The following is a 15920-nucleotide window of genomic DNA, read 5'->3' as shown; positions in this document are numbered from 1 at the left end:
CGGATTGAGTTAGTAGTAATAATTTGATGTCATATTCATCGAATTTCCATTATCCGTTATTAATTGGTGCTGCTGGTAAATGCATGTCGGCGGATGTTTTTGTTTTGTTTTTCCAGCTCGTTATGTAATTCGACTCCCTCTCTTTGTTATCAACCGGACGGTCTGACGTCATCACCCAGCTCCGGGAAGGTCTGAGCGGCTCGCGGCTGCTGCCTTCAGACCAGCTAACGGACGAAAACAAACAGCAGTGCTTTAGCTTAGCTAGCCGGTCACTGAAGAAACGGGGTACCAGGCGACTCGGGTCAGTTGTACTATCCCACGTCTGAATGTGTGCAGATAAGTTGGTGCGCGTTTTGCACTGACTTGAGCCTTTTATGCAACCCGCCCTGCTCACCAGGCACGAAGATGTCCAACGCTGCTAACAGTACTTCTACAGACAACAACGGAGACTCTGGGCTAAATGGTAAGCTAAACATGTTCAAATTGCTGAACTAGACCAGCCTGTCAGTGTATTTTCTCTCTGGGTCATGTGTCGGGGTACGCGGCTGTATGCTAAGAATACGTTTATTGGTAGCTTTTAATCGTTAAAGGTAGTTTAATTTGCATGTGAATGTTTTTTTTCCTCGCCGAAGCTACATCGAAAGGGGAGGAGTGAGAACGCTATGTTCCGTGTGTTTATTGACAGTGGGCGCACCAATGGCGTTTCGACAGGCTTGACTGACAGGATAGTAAGCCAATCAGCGATTCACGCGAAGCGGTGGAGGAGGGTTTAAGGGCCATCAACAAGGCGAGATGGTAGAAGTCGTCAGAATCGACAAATATGGGGACAGAGAGATGTTGACAATTTACACGTAGTTACTGTACTGTACAGTTAGTGAAATTCTTGTAAACAACAGAGGCCAGCGTAGATATCTGAACGTTATGTCTGCATTCAGGCTTTTATGTATTTTATTTTTGGGGTTCAGTCCATATAGGAGTACCAACACTTATGTTAAAATAATCCATTTCAAAGTAATTACGGTTTATTTCTAAATAGATTACTAGTTCAATTAGCATTTGACGAATATAATTGTACACAGTCTTTTCACAGCAGAAGTCCATCTGTGTAGAAATATACGGCATGGACCCTCAGTTATGTAAGTGGTATAAAATACACACAAGACCTCGGCTTTCATAGGCCATAGAGACGTAAACAAAGGCATGTTTATTACTCTGACTCAGGGGCCTTAGAAAGCTGTTGTGGTTTAACTTTTACCACACTATGGAGGGGGGGCATGACTTGGCATGCTATTTATGGCCACAGTGACAAGGAGACAGACGTTTTGGACGTGCGGAGGGTGGGGAAAGTGTTAAAGCACACGGCAGAGAAGGAACATGTAGGCTGGTGGATTGAAAGCCACAATCTGGACAGGAATCAAACTTTCCAGCCCATTTTCTTATTTAACAGACAACATTTTTCATGTGATTGGATAGCCAGCAGTGGATAGTCATCTCTTTAAAAATGAAGCAAGTTGTCAGCATTTGGCTGGTGCTTAGTGATAATGTTCTACCCTGGTTTGTCATTTGTGTATTCAGCAGCATGTTTAGTTGTTTCTCCCCCCTGTTGTATGAAATGAAAAGCAACAAGTGTTGCTTTTATTCTGCTCAAGTCTGGCAACCCTCTTGTGTATTTTAGAGCAGTCTAACCCAGTGGTTCTCAACCTTTTTTGGGCCAGTGCCTCTTATCCATTATCCAGGACCCTTACTGCCCCCATCAAAAAAAAAAAAAAAATTATTATATTATTATGATATTCTATTCATTATTATGACTATTATTCTGTGTTGTATCATGAAAAAACATATAATTGTATGCCAAATAACAGATTTTATTTAAGTTGGAATATCATTATCATTAGTTTCCCTGGGAACAAAATAGACTTTCATGGCCTCAAAACACTTGTTCACACAATAAACACATTAGAAGTTGTGCATTAGTGGGAGAAGGTGTGAATCCATAGCTAAGATATTAGATACAATACTGGCGACAATTTTCTTGTTCTGTGTCATTATACTTATACTAATATGTTGAAAAACACACAGATATGCCACATATTATGCAGCATGTAACTTTTTGGCAATTGAATTGTGTGTGGTGTCTGTCTTGTAAATTTGTAACCACAGCAATAACACAGCGTTGACGATGTGTTCTCCAGAGGTACAAATATTATAGAAAGAAGAAGAATATTTAGAAGAAACTCTTAATTTTCTCCACAGGGAATACCAAGGAAAAGACCATTGGTTTTCCTGAGTTGACATAGTAAACGCCATACTGGTGAAATTTTATAGATGATACTCGTATCTCTGAAGTAAAGATTCGTTGCTATGGAAACGACACACTTAACGTTGTCTAGTTGCATTTGTGTAAACTGGCATATTTCAGTGTTGCAGATCACATTCTTCTGCAAATAGTTGCAGGTTTTAGCTTGTCTCGTTAAGATTTGGTGTAAACTCACCTTAAACAAACATCCCTGAAGAACACCTCAACGCCCCCCTTTAAAAAATTTTGTTTCCAGCGGCCCCCAATGTTCTCCTGTGGGGCTGTATCTCCCCCCGTTTAGAAACGCTAGTCTAATCTGTTATATCTTGAAAAACCTGTGTGGAGAAGGCCTGTAAATACTGCAGAAGTATTAGCCATTTTAATTTGTCAGGGGCCCCATAATCCCTTGCTGCAACATTAACCCAATACCATTTTTGAAAAACTTAGTGGTTGGTATTACATTTTACTAAGCCAAAATAACCTACGAACTATAAAATCCACAGCAGACTTTGTTGGTGGCATTGGTGCACCAGGACATATATACACTGTAACGGTACATGCTGTGACATAGCTTTAGGGACAATAAGACCTTGCACTTATCAGATGGAGAGGCCAGCAGTGTGCTGTTATCTGAGAGTGTGTTATTTTTAGCGTTTCCCTGAACTCTAACACCAGTGTCATAAACATTTTTATCTAATACCTGGATCTTCAGGCGAGAGGCAGCCTCAGCCCTCCTCCCTCCCATCTGAGCCTCAGCATCAGTGGATCAAAGAGGTCACATCATGTCTGCCTCCTCTAAACCACCCGGCAGCTGATAACGGTTCTGTGGCCAGAATGTTCGGAAGCGTCGGCTCCATGGCAACGTGGTTTTAGTCCACGGGGCAGAGACAATGGGCTGTCGACAGCAGCTTGGCTCGCGGTCCGCCATGTAATCCGCGGGATGAGTGTGAGTGCTGAGTCGAGGCCTGTTTTGGGGTGGGGGCGGGCACCGCTTGGGTAGTGGGTATAGCTGGCCTGATGCCTGTGAAATACAGTCCCCTGTATGCTCATGCGAACATGGTGTTTACTTACTGTTATGGGGTCATGTGACCTGCTCAGGAGGCATTCCTCTTTTTAATTTGGTGAAGACAGAAGGAGAAAGTGTTTTTAAAGCTGCATAATGACAGATATTAGAATTTTTTTTCCCCCTTTCTCCAAATTCTTGCCCTGGATAACCAGCCCCTCCTCTGTATTTGTAACCCAGCTTTGGCATGCTGTGCCTCCTCAGCTGCCAGTCCATGCCAGAGCTCACGTACAAACAGGGAGACTATCATATATCACAGTCAAGGTCTGCAAGAACCCACAGCATATACACAGGCAGGCATTTCTACTGCCCTTTCATCACACAGCAGTAAATAGACCTTTACTCTTGAACTTCTTTGACTGACAGTCTCAAGCTCTCCATCTTGTTGTGTGATCAGTGCGATCAGAAAATCATTTTGACATCACCCTTCTCTTTTGCATTCCCCCTATTTGTCTTTTGCTTGACAAGACGTAGATGTTTTGACATGTCATAGCAGGAAAAGCATAGGCACAATTAACATCAATGATGGTTGTAAATCCATTTAGGTGTGACAGTTCCTGGGCCTCTTTATTGTGCACACTGGCTCACCAGGACACTAACAACTGAAAAGAGCCATCATTAATCTTATCCGTTACACCTGTGCTTGTCAAATGTCTGCTGTGAAAAAGGTCTTTCCAGGATCAAACTATAGCTTTCTTTGCTCTCATTAGTAGTTCAGACAGTGTCAGAAATCTAGCATTTTGGAACTAAAGAAAAGAAGACTAATAGTGTCACTACAGACAAAAATTGTAATTCTTATTCTTCAAAAGGAGACAGTAGGGCTGATGGTGGGGTAGGTGTGTCTTTAGTTTCAGGCCCACTCTTATGATCAATTATGGTATTATTAGTTCCACCTGTGCTTGTTCTGCTATGACAAGTCAACATGTCTGCAGTAAAAATGTCTATTAGGAACTCAGTGACAGCTCAAAGTGAAATTATTTGTGAAAGCTCCTGATAGGATCAAACATGTGAACAGTGAAAAATGAACATAAGTGGTTTAACTTAAGATGAGGTGAGCAGTGTGCTTCTCAGGCAGGTTATTATTCTGGGAATGTTACCAAAATGGTGTTAATACACACCAAAAAAAAAAACATTTTCACACTATTAATTTTAGTGGTAATGTAAGCAAAGAGCCTGCTCCTTGGGACATAGCAGATCTTGATCTAAACAGGATATTGGCTTATTGCTCTGAACAGGATATTGGCCTAATGGTTTATTGCCATTACTTTCCACTGGCTCTGTCTTATCAGGCAATCCTGACATTTGTATCCAGACATGTTTAAACTGAGAAACTCTTTTAATATTGTAATGTACACATATTACAACATTAACAGTCCAGTCAGTTGAAAAATCACTTTGTAATGAAGTTGACTGCCATGCCAAATATTTTCTTTGAAAATATTTTCATTCATTTTCAAAGTTTCATCTTTAATACAATACAGTATAATAGCTTAATTTTGGTTTATAAACCAAGTGGACAAAACAGTTTTACAAAATCCAGGTGAAAATAGGATTTAAATAATGTCACTTGGAATTGAAACTCATTTGCAGTAGTAATTCCTTTTTTTTCTTTTTATTTAAAATATATATATTCTTACTCGCTGCACGGTGGTGCAGTGGTTAGCGCTGTCGCCTCACAGCAAGAAGGTTCCGGGCTCGGCCGTGGGATCTTTCTGTGTGGAGTTTGCATGTTCTCCCCGTGCAAGTGTGGGTTCTCTCCGGGTAAATTGACCATAGGTGTGGCTGTGAGTGTGAATGGTTGTCTGTCTCTATGTGTTTGCCTTGCGATGGACTGGCGACCTGTCCAGGGCGTACCCCGCCTCTCGCCCGAAAAGATGCTGGGATAGGCTCCAGCCCCCCTGCGACCCTACTAGAGGATAAGCGGTAGAAAATGAATGAATATTCTTACTCAGTTTTCTGGTACATATTCGTAAGCTCCTGAATTTTGCCCCAGTTTTCCATCCACTTGTTGCAAGGGGATGTTGTGTAATGGTGGTCAGTTTTTCTTGGAGCAGGAAAAATGGTTTAAACTGATCCTTTTTTTTTTTTTTTTTTTTTAATATAAATGTGTGCATTTGAAAATAATTAAACCATTTCTCTCCACAGGCTCCTGGGTGGAGTTGGAGATGAACAGAGGTGCAGCTGGCTCGGCCCAGTCGCCCTCCACAGGCGGCCCGGCCCCGGGCCTGCTGCCCCTCCCTCAGGTGGAGGAAGAGGAGGCCATGGTAGGGGGGCTGGAGCACGTCCCGTCCTCATCTTCAATCCACAACGGAGACATGGAGAAGATCCTGTTGGATGCCCAGCACGAGTCGAGCCGCAGCAACTCCTCCTGCGACAGGTAATGTAAAAAATCCTCTGAAAGTATTTCAACTCACTTCTTCAAAACTGACCCTAATTTGCCCGCTGAAGGGACCCTGAGAAGATGCGAGCCCCCAGTTCCTCCAGGGGTACGGTTACATATCTGAACCTGATCTCTGACCTCCTTGAAGATAATGGGAAAAGTATTTGAATGCAACTCATGTTATTGTGAATGCATAAATAACACATACAAAAAGTTAGTCATGTTAATGTAAGTACAGATGAGGTCATGAGATTTTCCACCACAAGACAAAACTTCAGAGAAAGTCACGAGGTCTTGGATTCACACATGCCTGTTTTTATAGCTGTGGAAGATTAGAAAATGTGGTGAAGTTGGTTTTCGTCTCCTCTTGACTTTCACTCAGTTTGGAGCTGCCTGTTTCAGAAGACTCAACAACACTGTTTATTTTAGACCCCAAAACAAAATCACTTAATTCTAACCCTGAATCTGATGTAAAGCTCTGGGATGTTAAGAAACTCCGCCTTAGCATCTAGTGTCTCCATTTGTTAACACCCTGACACCCTGCCCCTCTCTTTCCATCAAGGGTGTAATAGTAGAAAAGTAATGGAATGGATTTACATATAATCACATGTATTTTTCACATGTTATGTCTTGGCAGCAATATAATGGAAACATCTATGTAGTTTAAAGTCTGTGTAGGCTGTGACTGAACCACATGTGGTCATAAAGCCAACTTTCACTAGACCTTCCAGCTCTTAATCTCTGAACTACTGTTTGTGCTGTGTTGTAGGTACAGTATGTTATTTTTTGTTTTTAATCCAACAAAAATCCAGTTAAAAATGTAATTTAAATGTAAGTACTATTGCATACCAATGCAAACTGTACTTTTATTTCTTTTTTTCTTTTTTTTACGCCTCGTCTGTAATCATTTGCTCATTTGCTTCATCTCCCATTTGTTCCCTTACCTTTCTATGGCTATTTGAACTACAAACAGTGTCTTCTTGCTGAAGTTACCATAACCTCAATGAAAAAGATGATCATTCAAATGCAGAAAAAACTGCAGTGTTGAGTAGCTTTCCAGAGAGATAACTCTTCTTGGATGCCCAGGTGGCTGTTCATCTGCTAATAATCCAATAAAACATCACTGGAGAAGCTGTAATGTAAAAACATTTTTATAGGAGGTTAAATATTGGAGTTATAGCTTCTCAAAATCCTCAACCTTCCTCATTATTCCAGTGGAAAAATGAAATGACCTCATAGACCAAGAGGAGCTTCTCTGTCATAATTACACTCTCACCATGTGGAGTCAGCTTTGACTTGACAGCTGCTCAGAAGTTGAGTTGGCTTCTGAAAATAAAATGACGTCTTCTCTCACAGCATGCCTCCCATTTTATTCAGCACGTTAGAAAAAGCCTTGAGGTCGCAGCTATATCATGTGTTTGTGTGTAATCAGTGAGGCTGCGATAAAGCAGAGCTTATCAGAGAGCAGGGAAGTCAGCTGTCAGTGAGTCACCTGAGGATGTTTTCAAGCATTTGAGCCAAGAACACTGAATCAACAAGATGCTCTGAAATAAGCAAGAACACAAGCAACACAACCAGCATGGCACTGTCTGAACAATTTAAGAACAATCCCAAGTGTTATATGGCACAGAAGTACTTAGGAAAATGTTTTCTTTACTTATCCCTCTGGAACACACACCTCAGTACACATTTCATCAGAGAGGTCAGAGTGTAGGAGCAGTTGGACTTTACTTACTCTTTTGTCAAAAACCCAACTGCTAAATGATGTGAGATGGTGGAGACGGAGAATTTATATTCATTGATTAATTGTATTGTCATTGTTTAATTGATCACTAATAATGAAAATAAACTTTATTTATATAGTACTTTTCTTAACAAAGTTCTAAAGTGCTTAACAGAAAGTAAAGGTGAATTTAAAATTTTTAAAAACAGCAATTACATACAAAAGAAAAACAAAGGGATCATAAAACAGAGGGTAATGAAATTAAGTTGCACAAAAATAATAAATTGTCTGTAAACACAAAAACATTCCGATAAAGTATTTTGAGAATAGTTTAATGATACTGCCTGTCTGACCTCGATAGGACTGTTCCACAGAGATTAGTGCTGACTATTAATGACTATAAATAATGTAGCCAGAAGTATTAAGTAAAGATATTAAAGATTTTACAGTTTAATTTTATGTTAAGTGTTTTTGGCCATCACCTTGGGACCATATTGGAAAATAAGTGTTCTTCCTGTAACCTGTTGTCTCTTGAATTCAGTTTATTATGTAGACTCATAAATAAATCAAATGGAAAAATCAACTTTATTACGTTATGAAAATGTCAGACTAGGAGGAGAAAAGGTGTTTCCTCTGTCAGTTACACCTCGGCTATATATTTTTAAGGTTTTGCAATACTCTGATAAACCTTAATGGCTTAACTGGGAACAGAGCCTGTACCCACGGCACTGTTGCTATGGCTACCTTTCGTTTAATATTCTTTCTCTAATATCGTAATATTCTGACTGGTTGTTCAATTTTAGATCTGAACTACGTTTGAGGTTTTCAGTCACCTGATTGCATCGTACGTCTGTCATTCAATCAGCAACAAATATTTTCCATATCATAAAACCTATAAATTCCCTCATGAGAATTTACATAAAGGAAGTCTTGAGTTGAGACATATTGTTGTTGACTTCACCTGCAGCCCTCCACGGCCCCACAGTCCCCAGGATGATGGACAGATCATCTTCGACGTGGATGTGACCGGCAGAAGAGACAGCCAAGTAAGAGCTTGTTCGCCTCTCAGGTTCTCATCAGTCTGTTGCCATGGCAACCTGAACCACTGGCCCTGAAGTGGTGTGTGTGCACATGTGAATGACAGATGCCGCCTGCCTTTAGTTTCTATGGCGATGGCTGTTGCACCCAGTGGGGATTATTGTTTCTTTTACACAGCATGTCTTGTCACCATGACTTTCATTCTTTTATTCCTGACCTCTCTCTGTGCACTCTCGGAAAAAAATCTTGTTTTTTTAATCTTTTTGTGTGTTTTTCTGTAGTGAAAAACTGATTTAAGAATGAGTCTCTGTGTCGGTGGCACAGAAATGCACAAATATACTGTACAAGAAGTGTCCTGAAAGAAGTGTGTGTGTGTGTGTGTGTGTGTGTGTGTGTGTGTGTGTGTGTGTGTGTGTGTGTGTGTGTGTGTCTTCAGTCAGAAGAGGATGTCTTGGACAAGGAGAGGGACATGGACATCCTAATGAAGGACGCAGACTGGGTTGCTGACTGGTCTAGTCGACCAGAAAACATTCCCCCCAAGTAAGTTTCAACTCGGTAAACATCAGCATAATGTTTCTATGGCAACTGAACACACACAGCTGCTTGTCCTGTGAAAGTGGTTAGTCATTATGGTAATAAAGTTGGTCTAAGGCACAAATGTAAAGCCAATTGGCAGAAATTGTCTTTGAAAGTGATGCTAATGTAACCTTTGAAGAGTTGAAGATTCGTTTCTTTTACAAAAATCTGGAGAAAGTTATTTACATTTTATCTTTCATTATTTCTTCCTTGACAAAAATCACTTGTGTCTAAAAACTGATGGCTCAATATTGCTCTTTAGGCATATAGGCAAATGTTACATAGTGAAATTATGTCATACTTTTAGGCTTTCCACCCAGCCTCTCCTTTTATATAAAACCCACAGCTTTGTCAAGCCAGTCTACCAAGGGTTAGCAGCAAGATATGTGTGTTTGGGTGTCAGTTTGTAGCAACATAATCATCAGCTCTCTGTGCTGCTAAAGGCTCAGACATATATGGACTTAGGCCTGGAGTGCCTCTCCTTCATTCTTCTCATGCAGCAGCCACCATAACCAATGACTGAAGTGTCTAAAGATGTAGCTGCTCTTATGGTTGCTAAATTATGACCTCAGTTAAAAGACTGACTGTAAGGAAATGAGAGGAACTGTTCGCCCAGCATCTTTCTAGAAACCCCACTTCAATACTTTTTTCTTCCAATAGAAAGTGAGACTTCATAGCTAATTTCAGCTCTTGTAATTGGTGTCTTGGTGGAAGCTTTGAAAATGACTGTAGCGTTAAAATGAATGAATATTCTCATCATTAATTAATCAGTTAATTATTTTTCCATTACAAGATTTCATTACATTTCAGGTTTTCAATGTACAACAGAGAAAGGAAGCATATTCTCACTGCAGAAGCTTTTAACCACAGTGAGATGGGGGTGTGTTTACCTTGGTTGTCAGGCTGTCAGTAAACTGCTCTGTGTCTAAAGTGCCTGTGATTTGTGCAGGGAGTTTCATTTCCGCCACCCTCGACGCTCAGTAACGCTCAGCATGAGGAAGACTGGGGCCATGAAGAAAGGAGGCATCTTCTCCGCTGAGTTCCTCAAAGTCTTCATCCCCTCGCTGCTACTATCACACATCCTCGCTCTGGGGCTGGGGTAAGAAACACCGCAGATCACCTACACAATGAGTTTACATCAAGACTGACAGGAGTTTAATGAACTGATCAGAAGTGTATTCTTGTCAGAGTGTGAAACCAGTATTTACACAGAACACTAAAACTGTGAACTGAAGCCAAAAGTTGACAACTTCTTGTAACTTATCTAAGGTCGAAGGTCAAAGACTACACAAATTTAACATTTATGAAACGTAAATTTCATTTTATTCTGACTAATATTTCCTACTTGTTCACAAACCCCAGCAGGGGGAGCTGTAGAGCTGCAGACACATCAGCTGTGTGTCTGTCTGACAAACTGACAGAGCAGCTGCTGACTGAAAAGCTGCACACCTGCTTTCTCATAGTGAGCTCCGACACTCCCTGGGGCACTCCATGTTTGTAATAATACATTTTACATTAATCCTGGCTCCTCAGTCACATAATGTCACAGCAGTGATATCTGAGACAGCAGTCTTTTCTTGGACATGATGCAATATGCAAAAAGTGTCATTAGCAAACCTGTCAAGATCAAAGCGGCGTCCCTGTTAGCCATTCACAGGTTTATATGGTGACATAATGAGTCACTGTTGTTAATTTTTATTTTATCATAATTCTTTTATATACAAATTTGAGTTTCCCTTTTTCTGAGTGTTACCTGATGGTCTATAGTCCTGGGTTATTTTAGTTTCTGTGTAGATAGATACTGATATATAGGCTTATATATTAGTTTGGCTGGTACCAACTATCAAAAGCTATATCAATAATTATCCTCTCATACTACAGTTGAGTTTCAAAATCATAATGTCATACAGTATTCTTACGTTCAAAGGAAAAAAACACTTAAGATGTCTGAGAAATTGGATCTGGAATTGTAGAAAGTATATATGAAAAGAAAATTGCTATTGTATCAAATTAGTATTATTCTGTGTTACTGTATACATTGCAAGCTGCAATATGCTGTAATATAAGACAACTGGTTAAATTCTGAAGTTAACGCAACACATTTTAGAATACCTCGTTTTTATAGATATTATATAGGCTTGGAATACAGCATGCAGCTTGTTAGCATCAAAGTACTCTCGTTTCTCTGTATTTTTTCTAAATTAAGTGGATTCAACCCTTAGACCTTTCTGATGGTGAACGTTTGGATGTGTCAAAGCAGGAAAAGCACAGGTGTAACCAGCAACATTAATGAAGGCTGTATTCATGTAGGTGAGCCAGGGTTGTCTGAGGTTTAACTGGTCATTCTTTGATTACATCATCTTGTTGCGCCCTCTTCTTCTGCAGTTGTTTAATGGCAGCCAACTGGAAAATTAGCTGTTGTAGAGCTAATATTTGCGTAAGAGTAATGGAGTAGGACACAAGCCTTCTTTTGCCGATTTTGCCGACGCCTGTGTAAGTCAAAAACAATGCAGGGGAAAATGTCCCCCAGTTTGGAAACCACTGGCTTCACATCCAGCTATTTTTAACGAATCCATTGAAAGGTGAAGACAGAAAAATGAATGCAACTTCACCAGTTGAAAGATGATTCCTGACCTCAGATCAGGGTATTGGCAAGAGGTTAAGCATTTTTTTTCTTCTTCTTCACTGTTGACAAGGAAATGCCTTGCATGCCTTTGTGGTAAATCACCGCATTTTTCACTATGTTTGAGTTTTAAGTCAAATTCCCATGCGTCAGTGCTTGACAGTGATTTGTAACTGCTTTGTGTCTGTGTACCTTCTTTTCAGAGTCTATATCGGAAAGAAGTTGACCACGCCACCCGCCAGCTCTTTCTGAAGCTGAAACGGAAGAAAAGTGCCTGAGAAGTGGCCATGAGTTGTTGGAGAAAGCTTTGCTGACGTGAGAAGAACGAACGCCCGTCTCTCCTCCCTCTGTCCCCGCCTGCCCCTGCTTCCCCTCCTCGTCCCTGAGATATGACATGTTCTCAGGAGAAATGCATCTGCCCCCCCCTCCTCCCCCACCCTTTTTTCTTGATTGGCTATTCTCTGACTGTCTGTGGATACCCCCCCTTCCCCTTATATCCTTCACTCATTTGTATAAGCTTTTCAAAGAATGAATAAGGTCATGTTTCCCTTTCCTCAGCGACTGTGTTCAAATGTTTATAATGGGTGGGTTTTCAGGGAGGGTCGCAGCATTAAACCAAACTCTTCTACTACACACGCTGTCCCATTGCCCTTTGATGGTCTGACAAAAGGGAGGGACTGTCCAGTTTTAGAACTGACCACAGATTGTGCCACCTACACAAGTAGCCCAACTCTCGACCCCAAAAGGGTTCGACCAAATTCAGAGTCAGCTATGCGAACTGAAAATGTGATCATGCCTTTTTTGAAAGTAGCCATTTTGTTCATCTTCTTTAGGTAGTACTGCCTTTTTCTTTTTAAATTTATTTCACAACAGCGGTGGCTTATTGAGGAGTTGTAATGGAAGGAGTTACCATAGTGGCCATCCCAAACCACCAAGCGCTCATGAATTGCACTGTCTCTGAGAGTCTCTGGCTGTGTTTGCCAGAAGAGAGAGACAGAGATGTGACACTTTCACCTTTTCTGTGATGGAAACTAGAAATTAAAACAATTCAGTTCTGCAGCTGAATGAATTTTCTTGCAAAGTGACAATAACTGGAAACCAGGGTGTGGATGTTTGTTGCGCAGGCAGGCAGTGTGTCCCTCTCCGTGTGTACACTAACAGTATTTTGTGGTTGGGTCAACAGCGCTGTACGGTCAAGAAACGTCTGTGTCCATGTTGTCCTTCCAGTGAGCCTCCTGGTCTGTCTACAACGTATTGTAGCACTACTTTGGTCTTGACTGGTCGATTCCCGCTTACCTTTACTCCAGACCGGGCTGGATATTTCATGGGACTGTGCTGATATTTTCTTTTTAGTGTGGATTTTGTGTAATCAGAAAGGATTTGATGCCAAAAAGCTTGAAAATATGAGACATAAAGCTACGGACATTTGTTTTCATGATGTTTAACTGATTTTATTTACAAAAGTAAAAGGTATTTCATAAAAAACTAGAAGTTAAATATCGAACTTGAAAGAATTGAAGAATTATACAAGGAATTTTACTTTGAAGATATCAGGAGAAGCCGTAATTATTGTCCAGTAGTAGCCAGCCCTGCATCCGAACACTCCATCATATTTGCCAAAATTTCAAAACCAAACAGGTAGAAATACTTCATCACGCTGCTGATGAAGGGAACTGACTTCAGGGTCGGTCTGTGTTTGGGCAGGCAGAAGGTACCTGGTGATCATTTCTACATTTGTTTGTCTTCCTCGAGTGACGCCTTAGACGTGCAGCAACTTGTAACTGACTGAAGGGATTGTCTAAGCACAGGTACTTGGCTAGCATGTCCAGTAAGGTTGTGTACTCACACAGCATGATTTGAATAGCTCGATATCAGACATCGGCCTCACCGCAGTATCTCTGAGGTTGGACTGTGGTCAGTTTTGTACAAGTGGACCTTCTGTAGCCAGACCTGGTTCAAATAATATTTTATTCAGAAGTTCTCATCAAACACCAGATCTCTAGAAGTTCTTGTATGACTTTTTTTTTTTTTTTTTTTTTGCAGCAGACTTATTCCATGCAGAACTAGGTAATTCCTAGAGATCTGGTTTGTGGCGAGGGAACAGAGGATTTGTCCTGAATTCCACCAGCTCCCTGTGAAAGACATATTTTCATTCAGGAGTAAACACCTCGTTGCAGAATAGAGTAACAGCACAAGTTTTGAGATATAGGACGACATGAGTTCCAGATGTCAAGGTGAACATCATGTTGCCCCTACATGGAACCTGCAATGTCATATTTTTGACACTGAAACTCAAGAAGACCGTTTGTTTGCAGACGACACAAATGGAAAAAAAAAAAAAAATGCATTTCAGTGTCAAGCCTCATTGAGTGAGAAAAGAACAGACAAAAAAAGCTTTCATGACAAACAAAAGAAGAAAGAAAATCTTTAGTTGATTGTGAGTACTTCATGAATGCGTCGACCTTTCTTGGAAGCTAAAGTTGGAAAAGTGTCTGTAAAAACTGAATTGACTGTACTTTTCCTCTTGTGAACAGCTGCCTGATGCGTTAAAGTTGTGACGTCGTGCAGGTTCACTCAGGGCGTGCCATCTACTTTTTTAAACTTGTTACAAGAAGCTCGTTATCGACCAGCAGTGACCACGTTAGGGTGTCGACTTTGCTCTCGTCATCCATTTCAACCGCAGAGATACTGCACTGTTTTTTTGTGCGACAGCCTTGTTTTTTGCCTGTGTTTGTACGTGCAGCATTTTGAAGTAGTGGATTGTTTGTTCTTTCCTGGTTGTTTTTGTTTTTTTCCTGATGTTGGAGAAAGATTGTGAACGCACAGAGCGGGAGTCGAGACGTGGATCATTTCGGAAAAAAGTGTGAAAATAAAAACTATTGTTGATGGCAGGGCCTGATGTGAATAGGAAAATGAAAGTGTGGAAAGAGACCCCCCCCTCAGATTGCAATGGTCTAACAGTAGTTATTGTAATGATGCATTTGCTTTAATTTTCTTTTTTCCCACTACATTGGAAAAATTGATAAACATTTTGTCATTAAACATTACCTGAATGAAGCTATTCTGAGTGGGCCTTTTTAATTTCAACACCTTTTTAAATAAATTACCATGAACGTCCGATAGGAAACATTCAATTTTTTTTTGTTATTATTACTGAATAGCTTTTATATGATTAGTAGAGGGTTTGGAGGAATTTAGCTATTCTGCTGAATAATTGGGTAGGTAAAACCTATTAAGAAAATAAAAGAGCAAATTTTTCTAAATGTGGCTTTAAATTCCTAATTTAACCTTTTTTTTTTATTCCTTTTGTTGATGCTTAATTGTATGTTCCTCAAGGCCTTTTTCTATTTATTCATGTTTTTTAAATTAACTGTTTTGTCTATCAATTAAGAATAGAAATAAATTATGCAAGTTATCAGCGCCCAAAGGGATCAAGTCCTAAAAAGTCATAAAGGTAGACAGGAAAATGAAAACTTTTACACTTCATATTGTCTGACAAACCAAATGCTGAGGAAGAATTTAAGGTAAAAGTCATGAAAATAATTAGCTGCTGCTGCTGGTTTTCATTTTGTATCATCTTGTTATTTGCATGTGCCGTCATCGTTTTCAAGTGTTACAAGTGTTTTGTTTTTTCCATCCACTCGCCTCCACACCCTGTCGCCCTCAGCAGCTGGCATAGCCCGCAGCACGTTGTTTTGGATGTGACTCAAGTCCACAGCAGCAGAGGCATGAATGCCTGGTCAGTTAGCACACGCAGCTGAGGTCTGACGCACTGGGTTTCACAGGAAGTCACAAGATGTTTCCTAACTCGCTGGAAATTCCAAGGAACCCTGCTTTACATTTACAGTGTGAAGACACTGGGATCAGTTTGAACACCGTAGCTTAGGTAAGAAGTGGCTGCGTTTGAAATGATTTGTCCTCATGTGCCCTGCTCTAACTAATCTGTTTGTTCAAAGCTTTTCCTGTTTATATAAATATAACGTTTCCAGTAGCATCGAGTTGCTCTTTGCTGAATCGTCATCCATCAAACCTCTGACCATGTGTGACCTGGATGTTTTAGCTGCCTGAAACCAGAGCAGGAAGACACCATGTCAGCACCGATTGTAGCCATTTGAAACTGCTCAGTGAGGCCCCTGAAGAAAACAGCTTCTATGTCTTTCCCCCTGTTCTCTCTCTCTCTCTCTCTCTCTTTCTCTCTCTCTCTCAGTATTTAATGAGCTG

General features: G+C 40.5%; 1 protein-coding gene across 1 annotated transcript; it reads left to right on the top strand.

Moving 5' to 3' along the window:
- Window positions 1–170: 170 nt before the first annotated feature.
- bnip3lb (BCL2 interacting protein 3 like b) lies at window positions 171–14756 on the top strand. The gene is made up of 6 exons (XM_023399934.2): window positions 171–463; window positions 5505–5736; window positions 8430–8508; window positions 8937–9040; window positions 10026–10175; window positions 11903–14756. The coding sequence occupies exons 1-6, from the start codon at window positions 406–408 to the stop codon at window positions 11949–11951; spliced, it is 672 nt and encodes a 223-aa protein (XP_023255702.1). The 5' UTR covers window positions 171–405; the 3' UTR covers window positions 11952–14756.
- Window positions 14757–15920: the final 1164 nt, after the last annotated feature.

This window comes from Seriola lalandi, unplaced genomic scaffold (genome assembly GCF_002814215.2).
Source record: "Seriola lalandi dorsalis isolate HSWRI2012SDOR001 ecotype SW California unplaced genomic scaffold, Sedor1 jcf7180002052129, whole genome shotgun sequence".
NCBI lineage: Eukaryota > Metazoa > Chordata > Actinopteri > Carangiformes > Carangidae > Seriola > Seriola lalandi.
This window is presented reverse-complemented; position numbering and strand designations above follow the sequence as displayed.